The sequence below is a fragment of the Aedes aegypti genome, chromosome 2, assembly GCF_002204515.2.
Source record: "Aedes aegypti strain LVP_AGWG chromosome 2, AaegL5.0 Primary Assembly, whole genome shotgun sequence".
In the NCBI taxonomy this organism is placed as follows: domain Eukaryota; kingdom Metazoa; phylum Arthropoda; class Insecta; order Diptera; family Culicidae; genus Aedes; species Aedes aegypti.
Window position 1 is genome coordinate 159,548,486 of NC_035108.1, and position 17,371 is coordinate 159,565,856.

Sequence of the window (17,371 nt, forward strand, 5' to 3'; positions counted from 1 at the left end):
AAATAGGGCTAATGTAGACCTAAAATGGATAATTGACTACAGTGGCCACTTTTGGGACCACCGGAATTTCCCGGAGGAACCTGTCATTGGGGACATTTCTGTTCTTACACCAAAACATATCATGCGACGGCTCTTTCTTCATGCCTTGTCGTAAATAAAGTAACTGTAGACTCAAAATGGGAATTTATTTGAATTGGCCACTTTTGGGACCACCGGGTGTCTCCTAGGGAACCTATGATCGGGGACAATTGGAATTGAGCTCCAATACTCATCGTGCAACGGCTCATTCTTCATGTCTAGTCATGAATAGATCAACTTTAGACCGAAAATTGATATTTAACTAGAATGGCCACTTTTGGGACCTCCTATAGTTCCCTAAGGAACCTATCATTGGGGACATTTCGATTTTTACACCAAAACATATCATGCGACAGTTCGTTCTTCATGTCTTGTCGTAAATAGGGCAACTGTAGACTCAATGTGTATATTTAAATATTGTGGCCACTTTTGAGACCACCGGATGTTCCAGAGGGAACCTGTAATTAGGGAAAATTGAAATTGAACTCCAATACATATCGTGCGACGATTCATTTTTTATGTCTCGTGCTAAATAGGGCTATTGTAGACCTTAAGTGGATATTTGACTACAGTGGCCACTTTTAAGACCACCGGAATTTCCCGGAGGAATCTGTCATTGGGGACATCACAGCCTCCCTCAGGGATATCCGATGGTCACAAAAGTGGCCACTGTAGTCAAATATCCACTTAAGGTCTACAATAGCCCTATTTAGCACAAGACATGAAAAATGAACCATCGCACGATATGTATTGGAGTTCAATTTCAATTGTCCCTAATTACAGGTTCCCTCTGGAACATCCGGTGGTCCCGGAAGTAGTCACTGTAGTCAACTATCCGTTTTGAGTCTACAGTTGCCCTATTTACGACAAGACATGAAGAATGAGCCGTCGCATAATATGCTTTGGTGTTGAAATCGAAATGTCCCCTATGCAAGGTTCCCTCGGGGCACTTGGCGGCGCCATGAGTGGCCAAATCTGTACAAGACTCTTTTTTAATTTATAATAGGATATTTTATGATAAGTTAGGGAGAAAACAATATTGCGCAACATATTTTGAGTGAATAAATTGTTTGATCCCAATTCGGATCCACTACCGGCACCGATTCCGGGGAAATGGCCATATCTTGGTTGTTTCTGGATCGATCTTAATACTTGGCGCACCAATCGCTTTAGAATTTGATCTTCTATCTCCATGTGTAGTAAAATTTTGAATTTTTAGCCGAGACCTTTACTAAAAACATGTCATAATTTTACTGCATAAGACATGCTTCCGGAAATCCGGATTATCACCGGTATCCGGTGGTCATAGTTCATCTCCGTGGATTCACCTTAAAACTAGATTAGTTGACCCGTCCATTACTTCTTAAAGAATTGAAATCGGTCAATTTTTGTCAAAGTTACAGCATTCCAAAGTTTGCCCAATTTTTGCCTGTCCCAGTTATTTTGACAACCCCCTGTATATCAAATATTCCATCATTTGCGATACTTTAAAAATGGGGAGGGTGCAAAAAAAGGGGGAGGGCTTCCTGCAAATCTTATTACAACTCTTCATATTGGACTTAACGTTTTAAACATTATATGGCACATGAATTCCGCTGTCCTGAATATAAAACACTGTGTCGGTTTATTGATTAGATTAGATTTTTAAATAAAAAATGCAAAAAGTTCAAGTATATTTTAAAAATGACCTGGGGCAGACACGAACATTCTGAAAACGCCATTATTTTTGTTTATTTTTATACTGTCAAGCCCGGGTTGTCCGGTCTCTGTGCATTCAGATCGACTTTTTTTGTCGAACAGTGCTATAGTGGTCCGTCTTGTGCTAGCGGGATCTTATCAGAAAAACCGAAATGTAGTAATTTGTTATGATCTATTTATTCTAGTTTTTATTAGTTAGAAATTTTCAACCTCAATTAGGAGCAAATAGTAATAATACTTCTATCTTTGCCTTTTCAGACTATTATATCGACGGACTTAGATAATCTACCGGTGAACAATGCTCTGTTACAATTGGTCAGCACTAGCAACACCGCTGGCAGCAGTCCTGGAAGTGGCAACGGCACCAGCAACACCTCGTCCGGGTCATCCACCGGGGGTCCTGGTACTCCCGGTGGATCTGCGATCGATCCAGACCTGAGCTCACCAAGTGTTCAAAATTTGAGCCCCGAGGATTTGCAGTGCTACAAGACTGCGCGAGGATGTATTGAGGAGCTAGCACTTTACCTGAAACCTTACCCAAATGGTAACGCCGGTGGACTTCTGTCGCGTCCGATGCAGCGCAAACTGGTCACCCTGGTCAATTGTCAGTTGATTGAGGATGAAGGACGTGCGCGATCGTTGCGTGCCGCTCGCTCGTTAGGCGAGCGAACGGTCACCGAGTTGATACTGCAACATCAAAATCCACAACAGCTAAGCACCAACCTTTGGGCAGCGGTGAGAGCCCGAGGATGCCAGTTTCTAGGGCCAGCCATGCAGGAGGAAGTGCTGAAATTGGTCCTTCTAGCTCTGGAAGATGGGTCGGCACTTTCGCGGAAGGTGTTGGTTATGTTTGTAGTGCAACGATTGGAACCACATTTTCCACAAGCTTCGAAAACTAGCATCGGACACGTAGTTCAGCTGTTGTATAGGGCAAGTTGTTTCAAAGTATCTAAACGTGAGGGAGACTCATCTTTGATGCAGTTGAAGGAAGAATTCCGTACTTATGAAGCACTGAGAAGGGAGCATGATGCACAAATAGTACAAATTGCAACCGAAGCAGGTCTCCGGATAGCCCCTGATCAGTGGTCCTCCTTACTGTATGGCGATACGGCACACAAGTCACATATGCAAAGCATTATAGATAAACTACAAACACCGCAATCTTTTGTGCAATCAGTACAGGAGTTGATAATCGCACTCCAGCGAACAGGTGATCCAGCCAATCTGTCCGGATTACGGGTGCATCTCAAGCATCTAGCCAGCATTGACTCAAATGCTGAAAATCATGTGCCAACGTGGCGCGAATGTTCCACAGCATTGGAAGCAGTCAAGCGGGTCGTTATAGGCCTGGTCGATTTTGTACAGCATCATGGCAACCGCAAGTTGCAAGAGCCAGGACACTTAGCTCATAATAGTAAATATAAAATTAGCCTGTGTCGCGACCTGAATCTCCGAGGAACCTGTCCACGCGGACCGAACTGTACTTTTGCGCATTCGGAAGAAGAACTGGAGAAATACCGTACAAAGCTGCGAAAGAACAACATTCGTACGCCGAATGGGAAGGATCATAACGAATACATAGGAGATCTTGGGATGCCATCCACTTCGCATGGATATCATTCGTCTGGAGAAGAAGCTTCCCCAATGCGATATCCGAAGTCAACTCCACAAATGAGATATCTAGATAAATCTCCTATGAGTAGTCACAGCCACGCCAGCGGAAGTAGTAATAGTAACAGTAGTCATAATAGTCACTTAGCGCCAATTCCACCTCTCCAACATCCTCCGTACTCGATCGTGCCGCCCCCACCAACACCACTGCAACACGGTGCCAATGGAAGAAATTTCAATTTTAATCCAAATTATCCAAATGGAGGAAACGGGAACCTTCCATATGGTACTCGACCTCCTCCTCCACCGATGCCGCCTCCTCCTGTCCACAATTCTGGGCCGATAAGAGGAAACTTTATCAGGCCTCAGAATGGAAACTTCATGGGACATCCTCCTCCGCCGCCCCCACCCATGCAACACAATCCTGCGAATGGCCCCCCAATGAATATGCTACACGGTGGTAATCATCCAACATATCCCGCTGCTCAACCGCCACCACTAGAACAAATGCATCAACAGATGATGAATGGACCTCCTCCGCCATCATTCGTTGGCAATCCAGCTTATCCTCCCGACTATCCGGAGAAAATGGACCAAAGGCGCCAATTCAATCCATGGGAAAACCAACCACCGCCAGCACTTCCAAATCCAAATAATGCACCGCCAGGTGCACCTGGTCCGCAACACTCTGTAGTTCCTCCAGTTAACATACTTGGGCAACAGCATGCACCCAAATCAGGTATCAATCCGTCTTATCCATCCGGTATGATGGGCAATAAAAACCATCTACCGTCACCGCCAACGATGGCAACACACTCACAGCATCCTGCAATGCCTCCGTTAGCTTCTCAACAACTCCAACATCAGCAACAACCACAACTACCACCACCACAACAACAACAACAGCAACAGCATCATAATGCTGCAGGAAGCGGTGGCAAGTACTACCAAGGCAACAATCCATTGCACCATAAGCAGCGTGACTACCGAGATAAGCAGCACCTCGTAAATCCAAATAACGCTAGACTGCATATGCCTCATGCACATTCACAACCACCGCATCCTGTACCTTCGATGCCACCACAGCAGCAGCAACAACAACAACAACCAACAAACTTCGGTAATGGCAATAGGAATAATCTGCATGCTGTTATTTCTCAAGCCACGCAAAATTTGGTAAGCAATGGGAATGTAGCGCCCTCTGGAAACAATGGTGCAATGAACAACGGATACACTGCAAACGCCATGTCACTCAGCCGCAGTGATACATTAGAGTTGTTGAAGATGCTCAACCTAAGTGCTAGTGCCGATCTAGCAAATCCAACCGGAACAACCAAGGACATGTTTGTGCGGTCGGATTCGTTGCTGAATGACGACGATTTTTCCATCTCCGAGAATGACTTTTCAAATGCCATCATCAACAAGTTTGGACCAATATCGCGGACGAGCAATCAACTTGCAAAATCAAGAGGCGATTTCCCATTTGCGGGAAACCTGATCGACAGTGACTGGCTTCTGAATGTACAACAGCAGTTGTACAACGAAGCGGCCGGCCTTGGTGATCTATCGTCTTCGAATTGTTCATCGGCATCGTCGTCGTTTTACCAGCAATCGCAACCGCATCCTGCAACGTCTCAGACGTCGAGTATCAAGAGCGAACCCAACAATAACAACCTCGAGTTGGACCTCTTCCAGGTTGAGAGTAAAATGACAGACTATACGAGTTCCATTGGCGGCACCAACCAGTCCAATAGTACATCACAACTTCTACATCATCATCAAGTCGAGGCACAGTTGCTGCAACAACAGCAGCAACAGCAACACCATCTATCTCACACTACTGCCCCTCAGCATATGGCTGCTGCAGTGCAACTTACCGGAGGTCATCATGCGACCGGGTCACTTCTTTCATCACATCACCAGCAGCAGCAGCATACTCCCCATTCCCATCATTCCTCAGCTCAGGCACATCACCACCATCAGCAGCAGCAACAACAACAGCAGCATTTATTCGTGCAACAGCAGCAGCAACAACAACATCATATGCACCAGCAGCATAATATGCAGCCACACAAGCTGCCGAACCATCTGGTAGATTCCATGCGTTTGAACGATTTGATGGGAAGTAGTGGTAGCGGCGATTTGAAGATTCCCAGCTTTAAAGAGCTGAAGGAGTTGAAGGTTAGTATGGTAATGCTTTAGTACCTTTATTGAAAAAAATATCACTTGATGAGCGTTCTTCACGAATCACAACTCTTTTGAATAGATAAGCTACCGTGAACGTACCATATTTGACGCGGGTCCAAACTTGACGCATTTTCTAATTAATGTTATCATAAATTAATTCTAGATCAGACTAGCACTCGAAAAAGTATTGCTTAATCTTTATTTGCATGTTATTGAAAGATTCCAATCAAAAAAAGTTTATATTTGATTGATAATAGTTAAAAAATAAAATTTATTTGAAAATGCATCCGACAAGGGCGTCAATTTTTCATTCCTTAGTGAATGTGCTAACTATTGTTGATCAATTTTCGTAAAATTATTGTGCTGTTTGACAGCAATATCATCAACAACAATCAGTAATATTCTTTTATTCATGAATTGACGTCGAAAGTTTTCTACTTTTAAGCTTTAAGACAAATTTTTGTATGAAAATCTTGTGCGTCAAGTTAGGCACACAATGTTCCTAATTATTTGCTATTTTGTTCAGCATGTTTTGTTGAATCGAAAATTGGAAAATAAATATTTATGGAGCTTGCATTCAAAAAATCCGTCCGCAGAACAACCCAAGGCTTTATGTAATCACATGTAAAGGGTCATCCATAGATTACGTCACGTTTTTAGGAAGAGGAGGAGGTTCAGGGAAACGCAACGATTCATACAAAATTTTCGCACTTTTCATAAAATAAATGTGGCCAAGGTTGAGTGGGGTTGAAAATTGTACAATTTATCGCGGTTTATGGACTTCCCCTAATGTTTCAAGGAAGCTTCAATAAATGCGTCAGGAGGTGAGGTGTAGGTTCAATGGTCTGTTTCGTATAATTTATACAATAGGGGGTGTTTTCTACAAAAACCCCGCCCATCCGCCTTACTTCACACTTTTTATATGGAGCCTTCAAAAAACTTGTATGATTCGTCACATCTTGCAGAACACCTCCTTCCGCCTAATAACATGACGAAATTAATGTATGGTTCTCCCTGGCCACGATCACAGGGTTTGACGGTGCCAAAGTAGAAGGTGCACCATAATAATACCCGTCTGTGAAACATATCACCTTCCCAATACTTTGGCACACCTCTAACGGTTCATGATTTATCATGAAACGGCTGCATTCAGGCGGAGGACCTGTTAATATGTTTCGGCATATTATCAGGTCCTCTTCGAACGGAGGGACCGCCAGGGCTCATTAGTTACTTATAAACCAGTGCTGGTTGTTGATGGTTCAGTTCGTTCAACACGAGCTGTAGCATCCTTTGTACTAATCAGTAATGGTTGTTAAGTTTCGAAGCTAACGTGTGATCAATCGTTTTATAATGCAACACAAGAATGGGTGTTTGGTGGAACTGCGCGTAACACTCGTTGTTATTAAATTTAGTGATTGTAAGGGTGCTAATAGTGATTTTATAATAAAATCTATGGTGATGAAAGTTTGAAAATGAAATTGGAAGTGATTCTGATAGTTTTGTTTATTTTTAACAAATAATGATTATGTATAATGATGTGAACTCTACTAATTTAATAAATGCCATAACACATTTTGCAATCATTTCTCTGAATATAAACATTATTGCCTAGTTCTTCAAACATGCATGATAAAAGTGTTAATAATGACAGCGAGTGCAGAAGAATGGATCGAAGTAATTTTGTTTTACTGTAACTTTCTTGATAGTGCTAAATTGTAATTTGAATAGTAATGACTCTACAGCAATAAAAATAATGAAACATTTAATTGAATATCTTTTAATTACTTAGTAATGCTAACGGACTGTAAATGGTAAAAACAATGAATTTATATGAAGTTTGTGTGATGTGAAAAGTAATATAATGGAAAGTATATCTGAAGTGTATTACGAAAGTTGATGAGTGATAATCGGTGATATACGTGATAGTGTCGAAAACAAAAGTGACGATAATGAGTGATGAAATGAAATGGGGAATGAGGACCTTTTAATAAAACTATTTCGTTCTTCACTTTAACCACTCTAGTAGCGTTTCAGGCCTTATCATAGTTTGATAGTAGTCTGCACTACTAGACTGCAAAACTACGGTAAGGGCTGATTGCTGCTAGGGTACACAGTGACCATTTGAGCAACATTGCTTAGGAACGTCTGTGTGATGAACGCAATAGAGGCTTATAAAAGCAAATGCTGGGAAGGAGCTTAGGGCAGATTAAGAGTGCCAGTACTACCCCTATCGCTACCGACAAAAAAAAAAAAAAAAAAAGAAATTAATGTATGGTTCTCGATCTATTTCGAGGCTTATACTGCCGTTGGTTCTACGCATATTTGTTCCGCGGTCCATAAGGGTGACATAGAACATGGGACAAGTAGGTGTAGTTCACGTGTTATAAGTAACGAAGATTATCAAACGGCCATTTTTGGAACCGGTTGTTTTCGTTCTAGTTTTTGACCAATTTGTCCTTATTTTAGCAACTACCTTCCCCGTTCCAGCGCAACGTAGTTTTCAAACCTTTCCCTTGTTTGATCACGACGAAAATACATCAAACTAAACAATAATGCTTAACTATGGATTGAACTCAATCGCCGGTTTTATTTTCTACACTAACTAAACGCATAACAAAAGTGACTACCGGATGACGTCATTCAAAACTTTTTTCAAAGGTTCTAACTTTTATGTCCTCTCTAAAACGCTTTTTTCAATTAATTGAACTATTGAATACTGAAACTGTTGTATATTTTAAACTTGAGCAATTATTTGTAAGTGCGTCAAATAAGGAACATAGTGCGTCAAATTAGGCACATTGAAGAATTGATGCGTTAATTAAGGAACCTAATGTGTTCCACAAAAAGTCAATCAAACATGAAGAAAAAATTGTTTAATATTTTTTACTGATTTTTCCCTAATTCTATAATAGTTGAGCAAGCATAAATTCAAATTTCAACAAAATCGGATAGATTTACACGATTTGACAAGTGTTTGAATTTAGAATTTTCTTAACCGCGTCAAATATGGTACGTCCACGGTAGTTAGCTCTGAGAATGAAACTGTTCTGACCAGACATTCTTTAGCAACTCTAACGACAACATCTAACGCTAAATAGTTATATAAACAACGAAAACGTTTATATATCATGGTGTGTTAGCATCATTTTTTAATGATGATGCAGTCGGAAAAAGACTTCAATTTTCAAAATCTAACCTGACTGTGATATTGAAAGAGATTATAAAATTGCTAAAAATATTATGAATGTTTACAGGACTACAACTGTTTACATTTTATTATAATGTTTACAAATGAATGAATGGTTTTTGAAAAAAATATAATTTTTCTATGTCATGTCAACCACCATGACTATAAAGTCCGGCTCTCCACATGACACCTTCAAACGTAATATAGAACAGCAAGCACGAAAGTCCATCATCTTGTCGTACCGTGAACGTACCATATTTGACGCGGGTCCAAACTTGACGCATTTTCTAATTATTTTGATTATAAATTTATTCTAGTTCAGAATAGCATTCAAAAATTTATTCCTAAATCTTCATTTACATGTTATTGTAAGATTTCAATAAAAAAAAGTTTATTTTTGAGTAAAAATAGGCAAACAATGTGACCGTTCATTTCGGGTCACAATAAAATACTTGGTGAGAAAGCGAGTTAGAGGTTTAGTAACAATATGATGTAATATATGTTTTGTGCTGTCTTAAAAATTTAAATGTCTAAATGTGAAATAAATGTCTGTCTCCGCTTCAATTAGTGTTTGAGTGACGTTTATTTTGTATTTAGTAGTCTCTTGGTTGATGTCTTTCAGAAAAATATTTATTTTTGTTTGTTACCTTACTCCGATCGTAGTTAAGATTTATTTATTTATTTACCTATTTATTTATTTATTTATTTATTTATTTATTTATTCATTCATTAATTAGATTATTTACATTATTTCGAATATATATTTACATTATTATTTACATAGATTATTTATTTACTCAGATTGTTTATTTACACGAATATATTCATTTATTTATTTATTCAGAATATTTATTTACATTCATATATTTGATTATTAAATTATGCGGAAACAAGTAGCAGGGAATTTGAATTTTGTTAAGGCAAAGCATGCAGCCAGTTTTGTCGGAGTAAGTGTGTAATTTAGTATAGGATATCAACCAAGCCCCATTTAGAGTGTAAGTTTTTGCCGATCAACTGTCATCGTTCGTCCTTCTTCGTGTCCACGTATGTCATCGTCATCATGATCGTCTAGACCTTGACCATGAAATGCTAGATCGTCATGGACTATAAATAGCGTACTCGAAATAGGGTGCGCTCTCTTATATTGAACAAAGTCCGGAGGAGTGAAGATAGAGACGGTTCACGGTTTAGTTCGTCATTTAAACTAACCGTAGTAGTTCCGCGTAAGTGAAAGTCAGTGGATAAAATCTAAAACTAAATCCTAAATCTATAGTAAAACTTACGGACTAAAAGGTGAAATTAAAATCAGCTAAAATACCATTAAAATTAAAACACCTTAAAAGCTTATTAGTACGGATCATTAGTGAAAATCACCACGAACGGTTGAGGAATGTGCACCTATAATTAGAAAAGTAAATCCCAATCGCGTTAGAATCACAGTGATCAAAAAAAAACGTACGACAGAAAATCAAGCGAGCAAGTGGTGAATGACATTGACAATGGACATAAACTGCAGTGAACAATAGTGGTCGAGCGGACAGGAATATTGTTAAGTGGTATTACGAAAAGACTGATACTGTCCTGCTCAAAATGGTGCAAGCTCGCTTGATGAAGACCACGACGTAGAGTGCGCGCGCGATCGGTACCACTCCCCGGACTCGGAACTGTGGCCTTCGCTACACTGGCCAAACCGTCTGTGAAGTGATTCCCTTGTTAAGAGTGGGAACATAATGAGAAGATGAAGTAGAAGAAGAAGAAAAAGAAGAGTGAAGCAGACGATCCAGCTAGTGCGAGAAGATTACCCCCCCCCCCCCTTGGATTCCAGCATGTCGACCAACGTTTCAACCGGCCGCAACGGTGAGCTCCCAAATTTGTAACAAAGAAGCAAATAAAATGAACAAAAATAGTGCACGAAAAATTTAACATTTTTTAATAAAATTGTAAGGCCAGCTAAACCCTAACTATTGTTTCAGTTTACTTTGTTTAAAGAAAATCTTGTTTCCGCCATTTTGTTATTGTATTGTCCGCTTTGTCACCAAGTATAAAAGGTAAGATTGTCCGGGAGAAAACTATTGTGAACGACCCTGAAAAAGTGTGTTGGTAACCCCTGCCCTATAGGTTTTCCCATTACAGGGGTTCCCACCACGCTTTGAAATAGTATCAACAATAAACATTATTTGAAAATGCATCCGACAAGTGCGTCAATTTTTTCATTCCTTAGGGAATGTGCTAAATATTGTTAAACATTTTTCATGAAAATATTGTGCTGTTTTACAGCAATATCATCAACAACAGTCAGTAATATTCTTTTATTCATAAATTGATGTCAAAATTTTTCTATTTTTAAGGTTTAAGACATATTTTTGTATGAAAATCTTGTGCGTCAAATTAGGCACACAATGTTCCTAATTATTTGCTATTTTGTTCAGCATGTTTTGTTGAATCGAAAATAGGAAAAGAAATATTTATGGTAATGGCATTAAAAAAACCGTCCGCTGAACAACCCAATGTTTTATGTAATCACATGTAAAGGGTCATCCATAGATTACGTCACGTTTTTAGGAAGAGGAGAAGGTTCAGGGAAACGCAACGATTCATACAAAATATGTGCACTTTTCATAAAATAAATGTGGCCAAGGTTGAGAGGGGTTGAAAATTGAACAATTTATCGCGGTTTATGGACGTCCCCTAATGTTTTAAGGAAGCTTCAATAAATGCTCCAGGAGGTGAGGTGTAGGTTCAATGGTTTGTTTCGTATAATTTCTACAATAGGGGGTGTCCATGAGTTACGTGTCACAAAAAATACCATTTTCTAGAAAAACCCCGCCCATCCGCCCTACGTCACGCTTTTTATATGGAGCCTTAAAAAAACTTATATGATTCGTCACATCTTGAATAGAAGAAAAATTCGAAAAATTGAATTGAAAGTGAAGGTAGAACATCTCCTACCCCCTAATAACATGACGTACTTTATGGAAGACCCCATATATGGTTCTCGATCTATTTCGAGGCCTATACTGCCGTTAGTTCTACGCATATTTGTCCCGCGGTCCATATGGGTGACATAGACTATGGGACAAGTAGGCGTAGTTCACGTGTTATAAGTAACGAAGATCTCATACGGACATATTTGGAACCGGTTGTTTTCGTTCTATTTTTTGACCAATTTGTCCAATTTGTTTGCAACTACCTTCCCCGTTCCAGCGCAACGTAGTTTTCAAACCTTGCCCTTGTCTGATATCGCGACGAAAATTCATTAAACTAAACAATAATGCTTAACTATGGGTTGAACTCAATCGCCGGTTTTATTATCTACACTAACTAAACGCATAGCAAAAGTACTACCGGATGACGTCATTCAAAACGTTTTCCAAAGGTTCTAACTTTTATGTCCACTCTAAAGCGCTTTTTTCAATTAATTGAACTATTGAATACTGAAACTCTTGTATATTTTAAACTTTAGCAATTATTTGTAAGTGCGTCAAATAAGGAACATAGTGCGTCAAATTAGGCACATTGAAGAATTGATGCGTCAATTAAGGAACCTAATGTGTTCCACAAAAAGTCAATCAAACATAAAGAAAAAAACATTTCATATTTTTCTACTGATTTTTCCTTAATTCTATAATAGTTGAGCTAGCATATGTTCAAATTTCAACAAAATCGGAAAGATTTAGACGATTTGACAAGAGTTTGAATTTAGAATTTTCTTAACCGCGTCAAATATGGTACGTCCACGGTAGTTCCCGGCGGGATCCGAACGAACTGGAGTGTTCGCCCGAGATCTTCACGCAGATCACGGGAAAGCCTATCTCGTTCATGATCTTCCATAGCTCTACACGTTCAATACTATGTCGCTTTGAAATCGTTCAACAGGTTGTGCGTAGAGAACTGGTACTCACGGCAGTTTTGTCAAGCGGCCGTCGATGAAACCGGCTTGATAACTTCCCACGAACTCGTTTGCTATAGGTGATAGACGACGGAAAATAATCTGCAATAGCACTTTGTAGGCGGCGTTTAGGATAGCGATTGCACAATAATTTTCACACTCCAGTTAGTCGCATTTTTTGTAGATAGGGCATATAACGCCTTGCTTCTACTCCTCCGGTAGCTACTTCGTCTCCCAGATTCTGACTATCAGCCGATGCAGACAAGCGACCAACTTCTCCGGGTCCATCTTGATGAGTTCGGCTCCGATGCCATCCTTGCCAGCGGCTTTGTTGTTCTTGAACTGTTGAATGGCCTCGTTAAGGTGATTATAGAACGAAGCCACACCACAAATTTTCAAGAGCATAAGACTTGAGAACCAAACAGCGCTCCGCGTTGACAATTTATCCCATTGGTCACCACCAGCAAGCAAGTAATTTGATTGATTTTCAACGCAAACTGTTGTCAGATTCTCCAGTCGTGTGCACTTGAAAATTCAAAATTTACCTTCGTTTTATAATCACCTTTACTCCCCCCATCGTGGGAGCTGGTTGGTTTTCACTGTCCGCAGTGCTGACGTAGCCATCATCTTCGCTGTCCTGATCTTCTGTGCCTGTGTTCTCTGCAGTGTTCATCGTAGTGCTGCTTCCACCTTTCGATCATCTAGCGTCCACCCATCAAAATGCTCCCATTCTTATCCCTGCACATTTCAGCTCGCGGCATGAAGCCTTAGCGGGATGCGTTGAGCTTCTGATAGAACCTCCGCGTTTCTTGAGAACGGCATAGCAACTCCATCTGTTGGCATTCCACCTCTTCCAGGCCGCGCTTTTTATCTAACCCGCCTATTGGTTACTTGTTTTCGCTTCAGTCTGTATCGTTCCACGTTTTGCCGCGTACCATGCTGCAGCACTGCAGCCCGCGATGCATTCTTCTCCTCCAAAACCTCTTGGCACTCCTCGTCAAACCAATCCACACTGGGCCAGGAGCAGAATTTAGCCAGACAAAATCTCTAGCGCTTAAGAAGTGCATTTTTTCGAGTTGGTGACAAAGGAGACTTATCTTGGATTTATTTGTTCTTTAATTTGATGATAAAAGTTAGTTGGAAATTTCGTCGCATAGGTGGCGCTGTGATGCAAACTTATTGTTATTTCAATTCCAAGAGCTTTTGCGTTTTTGGAAAAGTTTTAGAATGTGTAAAAATACGACAAGTTGTCGAAGTCGCTACAGTTCTGGGACTTCAAATAACAAACAAATCTATTCTATTTAAGGAGCCGGATTTTATTCTTGCAACTTTAGATTCACTTTGGCAGTGAGGTTTTTGAAAAGCTACAGATCTCATATTTGGTCACAATATGCGTCGTACTGAAGCGCTTCCCAGACAACCAAAATGTACGTATAACGAAATCACCTGGAGGCTTTGTATGTGCAAAGTTTCACTTATAAGATGTCGCGAAAAGGCCTTCTACGTACAAAAGTGGAGGCGATATGCGTGCATTTATTATGTGATGAATTATAACATACAATGCGAGTGTATAAATTTTCTACCGAACAAACCTGTGATGTTATGCGACTTAACTTATGATAACAAATGTTGATTTGACAGCTGCTACGGATTGATCCGACTTACTTTGTACGAGTGTGCGAGAAAAAACAATATGTACAAATAAACTCAGAAAAGAAGTGTTTTATGCGAGGAAACTCATCAATTTGACGAGTTTATCCACGGTGTTTTGCGGGTTTGATGTAATTAGTATGAATAAACGAGTTGTAACGTGCACTTTCATGCGATTTCTGGTTGTCTGGGTTCTTATTGAAAATTCGGCCAAGAAAAACCCCCTATGCCAAAGTGAATCTTGGAAGTGCCCAAGTGGTTCTGCACCCTATATAAAGAAGACAAATTTAAGCGATTTTCACATTTTTTCACCATAAGTTTGTTATTTGAAGTCCTAGAACTTTAGAATCTTTGGCAACTTGTATTTTTACACGTTCTAAAACTTTATCAAAGACTCAAAATCTATAGGAAGCGAAATAAAAAAGATTGCATAGTAGCGCCACATATACGGCGAAATTTCCAACTAACTTTTATCATCAAATTAACTCAAGAGCGGTCGCGCATTCAGCTATCTCCAGCACCATCTCACTCGTGTTGTGTATAAAAAGCGACCCTTCCTCAGGGTGCGTGTACTCAGTACACGCATGTGACTGATCTTGGGTTAAAGAACAAATAAATCCAAGATAAGTCTCCTTTGTCACCAACCCGAAAAAATGCACTTCTTAAGCGCTAGAGGTTTTGGCTAAATTCAGCTCCTGGCCCAGTGTGCAATCGTTTCTTGAACTCCGTTCCACGTATCCGACAATGCTTCATCGAAACTCTTTTTTTTACTAAATGTTTAGCGGAGGGCTAATTCCACCTTTCCATTACCTCACATTCATCCATCAAGATGCTTCAATCCTCTTCATATCTCGACATCTTCACATATCGATGTGTTCTTGTTAATAAAGGTGAAGATTCTCCGAAGCCACATCATATTTTTTTTTCTAGAGAACCAAAAAAACATTCGTTCTGAAAGTTCGATCAATGAACCAATGCACGAGTTCACTAATTTGACGTTTGAGCGGTGCCGAATTCACTGGTTTCCATGGTCACATAAATAAGACGGCACCGCTAAAACGTCAAATAGTGAACTCGTGCATTGGTCCATTCGTGTACATTTTGAATTGCAGCACACTAAGATGCGTGAACTCCCCTGTTATACAGTCAACTCACCCTTACTCGATATACCGTATCTCGATATCGAGTTAGAGAACCATGGACCGATGCACGAGTTCACTAATTTGATGTTTCGCTGGTTTCAATGGTCACATGAATAACACGGCACCGCTAAAACGTCAATGGACCGATGCACGAGTTCACTCATTTGACGTTTGGGCGGTGCCGAATTCACTAGTTTCCATGGTAACGTAAATAACACGGCACCGCTAAAACGTCAAATAGTGAACCCGTGCATAGGTCCATAGGTCCATAGTGAAAGTTGGTTTTCATGGCTAACTCGATGGTCCCTTAGATCGCAATGGTTTTGGGTTCTGAAACTCGATGGTCCCTTCTATATCGACTCGGTCCATGGCTGCTTCTCCATTGAATTTCGAAAATAAATCCGAGCTGTTTATAAGTTTTGGCGATAGTGTCCAGATAATGGGGCTTAAAAGTTAGAGTTGAATCTAATGTGATACCTAGGTCCCGGATAGTATCTACACGATGTAGTGGCAGATCATCAATGGTATAGTTGAAGATAATTGGCTTTTTCTTGCGGTAAAAACTGATAATATCGTACTAAGCACACGTCGTTTGAAAACTCCTAGCGCTTGCAGGTCCTCTTCGAGCATCTCACTCTTATGGCCGTAGAGGACCACCGGTCTTATCAGCGTCTTGTACATGGTACATTTAGTACGGAGGTGAAGTTTACCAGACCGCAACTACTTGTGAAGTCCGTAGTATGCACCATTCACGGCAATGATACGTCTTCAAATGTCTCTGCTGCATTTGTTATCCGACATTACCAATGATCCGAGGTAGACAAATTCATCCACCACCTCGAACTCATCTCCGTTTATCATTACACGGGCCCTGAGAAGCCTAGTCAGTTTCCTGGGAAACCCATTCTCGTCCATAATTTCCCATAGCTTTTCGCGGTCGATTGTAGGCCGCTTCAAAATCGATGAATAGGTGGTGCGTAGTAACTTGATATTCGCGACATTTTTGGAGGACCAAACCAAGGGGATGAATTCTGAGAAAATTGAAAGTATCCCTCACTAATCGCTCTCTGTAACAATAATGATCCGCTGCACATCATGAGAGTCTGTTTATCGTCGCCTGCTACAACTCTGATTATATCGGGGGGATAACAGTGCATGATAAAACCCATCTAAACAAGCTCTAAACCTGAGGGCAATAGTACTATAGTTTGGAGTTTGATTATCATGCCAGTAAAGTAAAACACCTACCCCCAATGTAAAATAAGCGAGAAAAATGGGTTTTATCATCGTTCTCTTTTTGGGGCTCTCCTTCGACGCTGCTGTTTATTAAGCTGCCGATCATGAACCGATGCAGAAGCAATTGAGAACGAATTCGGCAATGCCTGGCCGTAACGTGAAGATTTGATCCGTTGTCGACAGCCCGTTCACGAAACCGTTTTGATAACTTCCCACAAATCTGCTTGATACTGGTGATAGACGGCAAAAGATGATCTGGGAAAGCACTTTATAGGCTGCGTGATGAATGGTGATCGCTCTATAGGACTCATATTCTAACTGGTCACCCTTTTGGTATATTGCGTATATTACTCCCTCCTTCCACTCCTTCGGTAGCTGTTCAGTATCCCAGATCCTGGTTATCAATCGGTGCAGCCAACTAGACAACCTGTGCGACCCCACTTTAATAAGTCCCCCCCCCCACATCCGGGGAAGGATGTCCAGCTGCTTTGTTATTTATGAGCTGTTTGATAGCATCATTAACTTCAGCATTGTTGTGGAAATTTGCACGTCTCCGTCATCCACCGTACTGATGAAGCCATTCCTCCGGCTGGCTTGGTCTTCCGCTTCTGCGCCATTCAGGTGTTCATCGTAATGCTGCTTCCACCTTTCAATCGCCTCACGTCAAAACACCTCTTTTTAATTCTTGTAGAA

The 17,371-nt window shown here is 40.5% G+C and overlaps 1 protein-coding gene across 5 annotated transcripts in view; it reads left to right on the forward strand.

Moving 5' to 3' along the window:
- LOC5579155 (roquin-1) overlaps nt 1–17,371 on the forward strand; it is an 85,013-nt gene that overhangs the window by 60,921 nt on the left and 6,721 nt on the right. For all 5 annotated transcript variants that reach the window (XM_021842949.1, XM_021842948.1, XM_021842950.1 and 2 more), the window contains one exon: nt 2,035–5,568. In XM_021842949.1, coding sequence (XP_021698641.1) covers nt 2,035–5,568 — 3,534 coding nt within the window. The remainder of the gene's footprint in view (nt 1–2,034; nt 5,569–17,371) is intronic.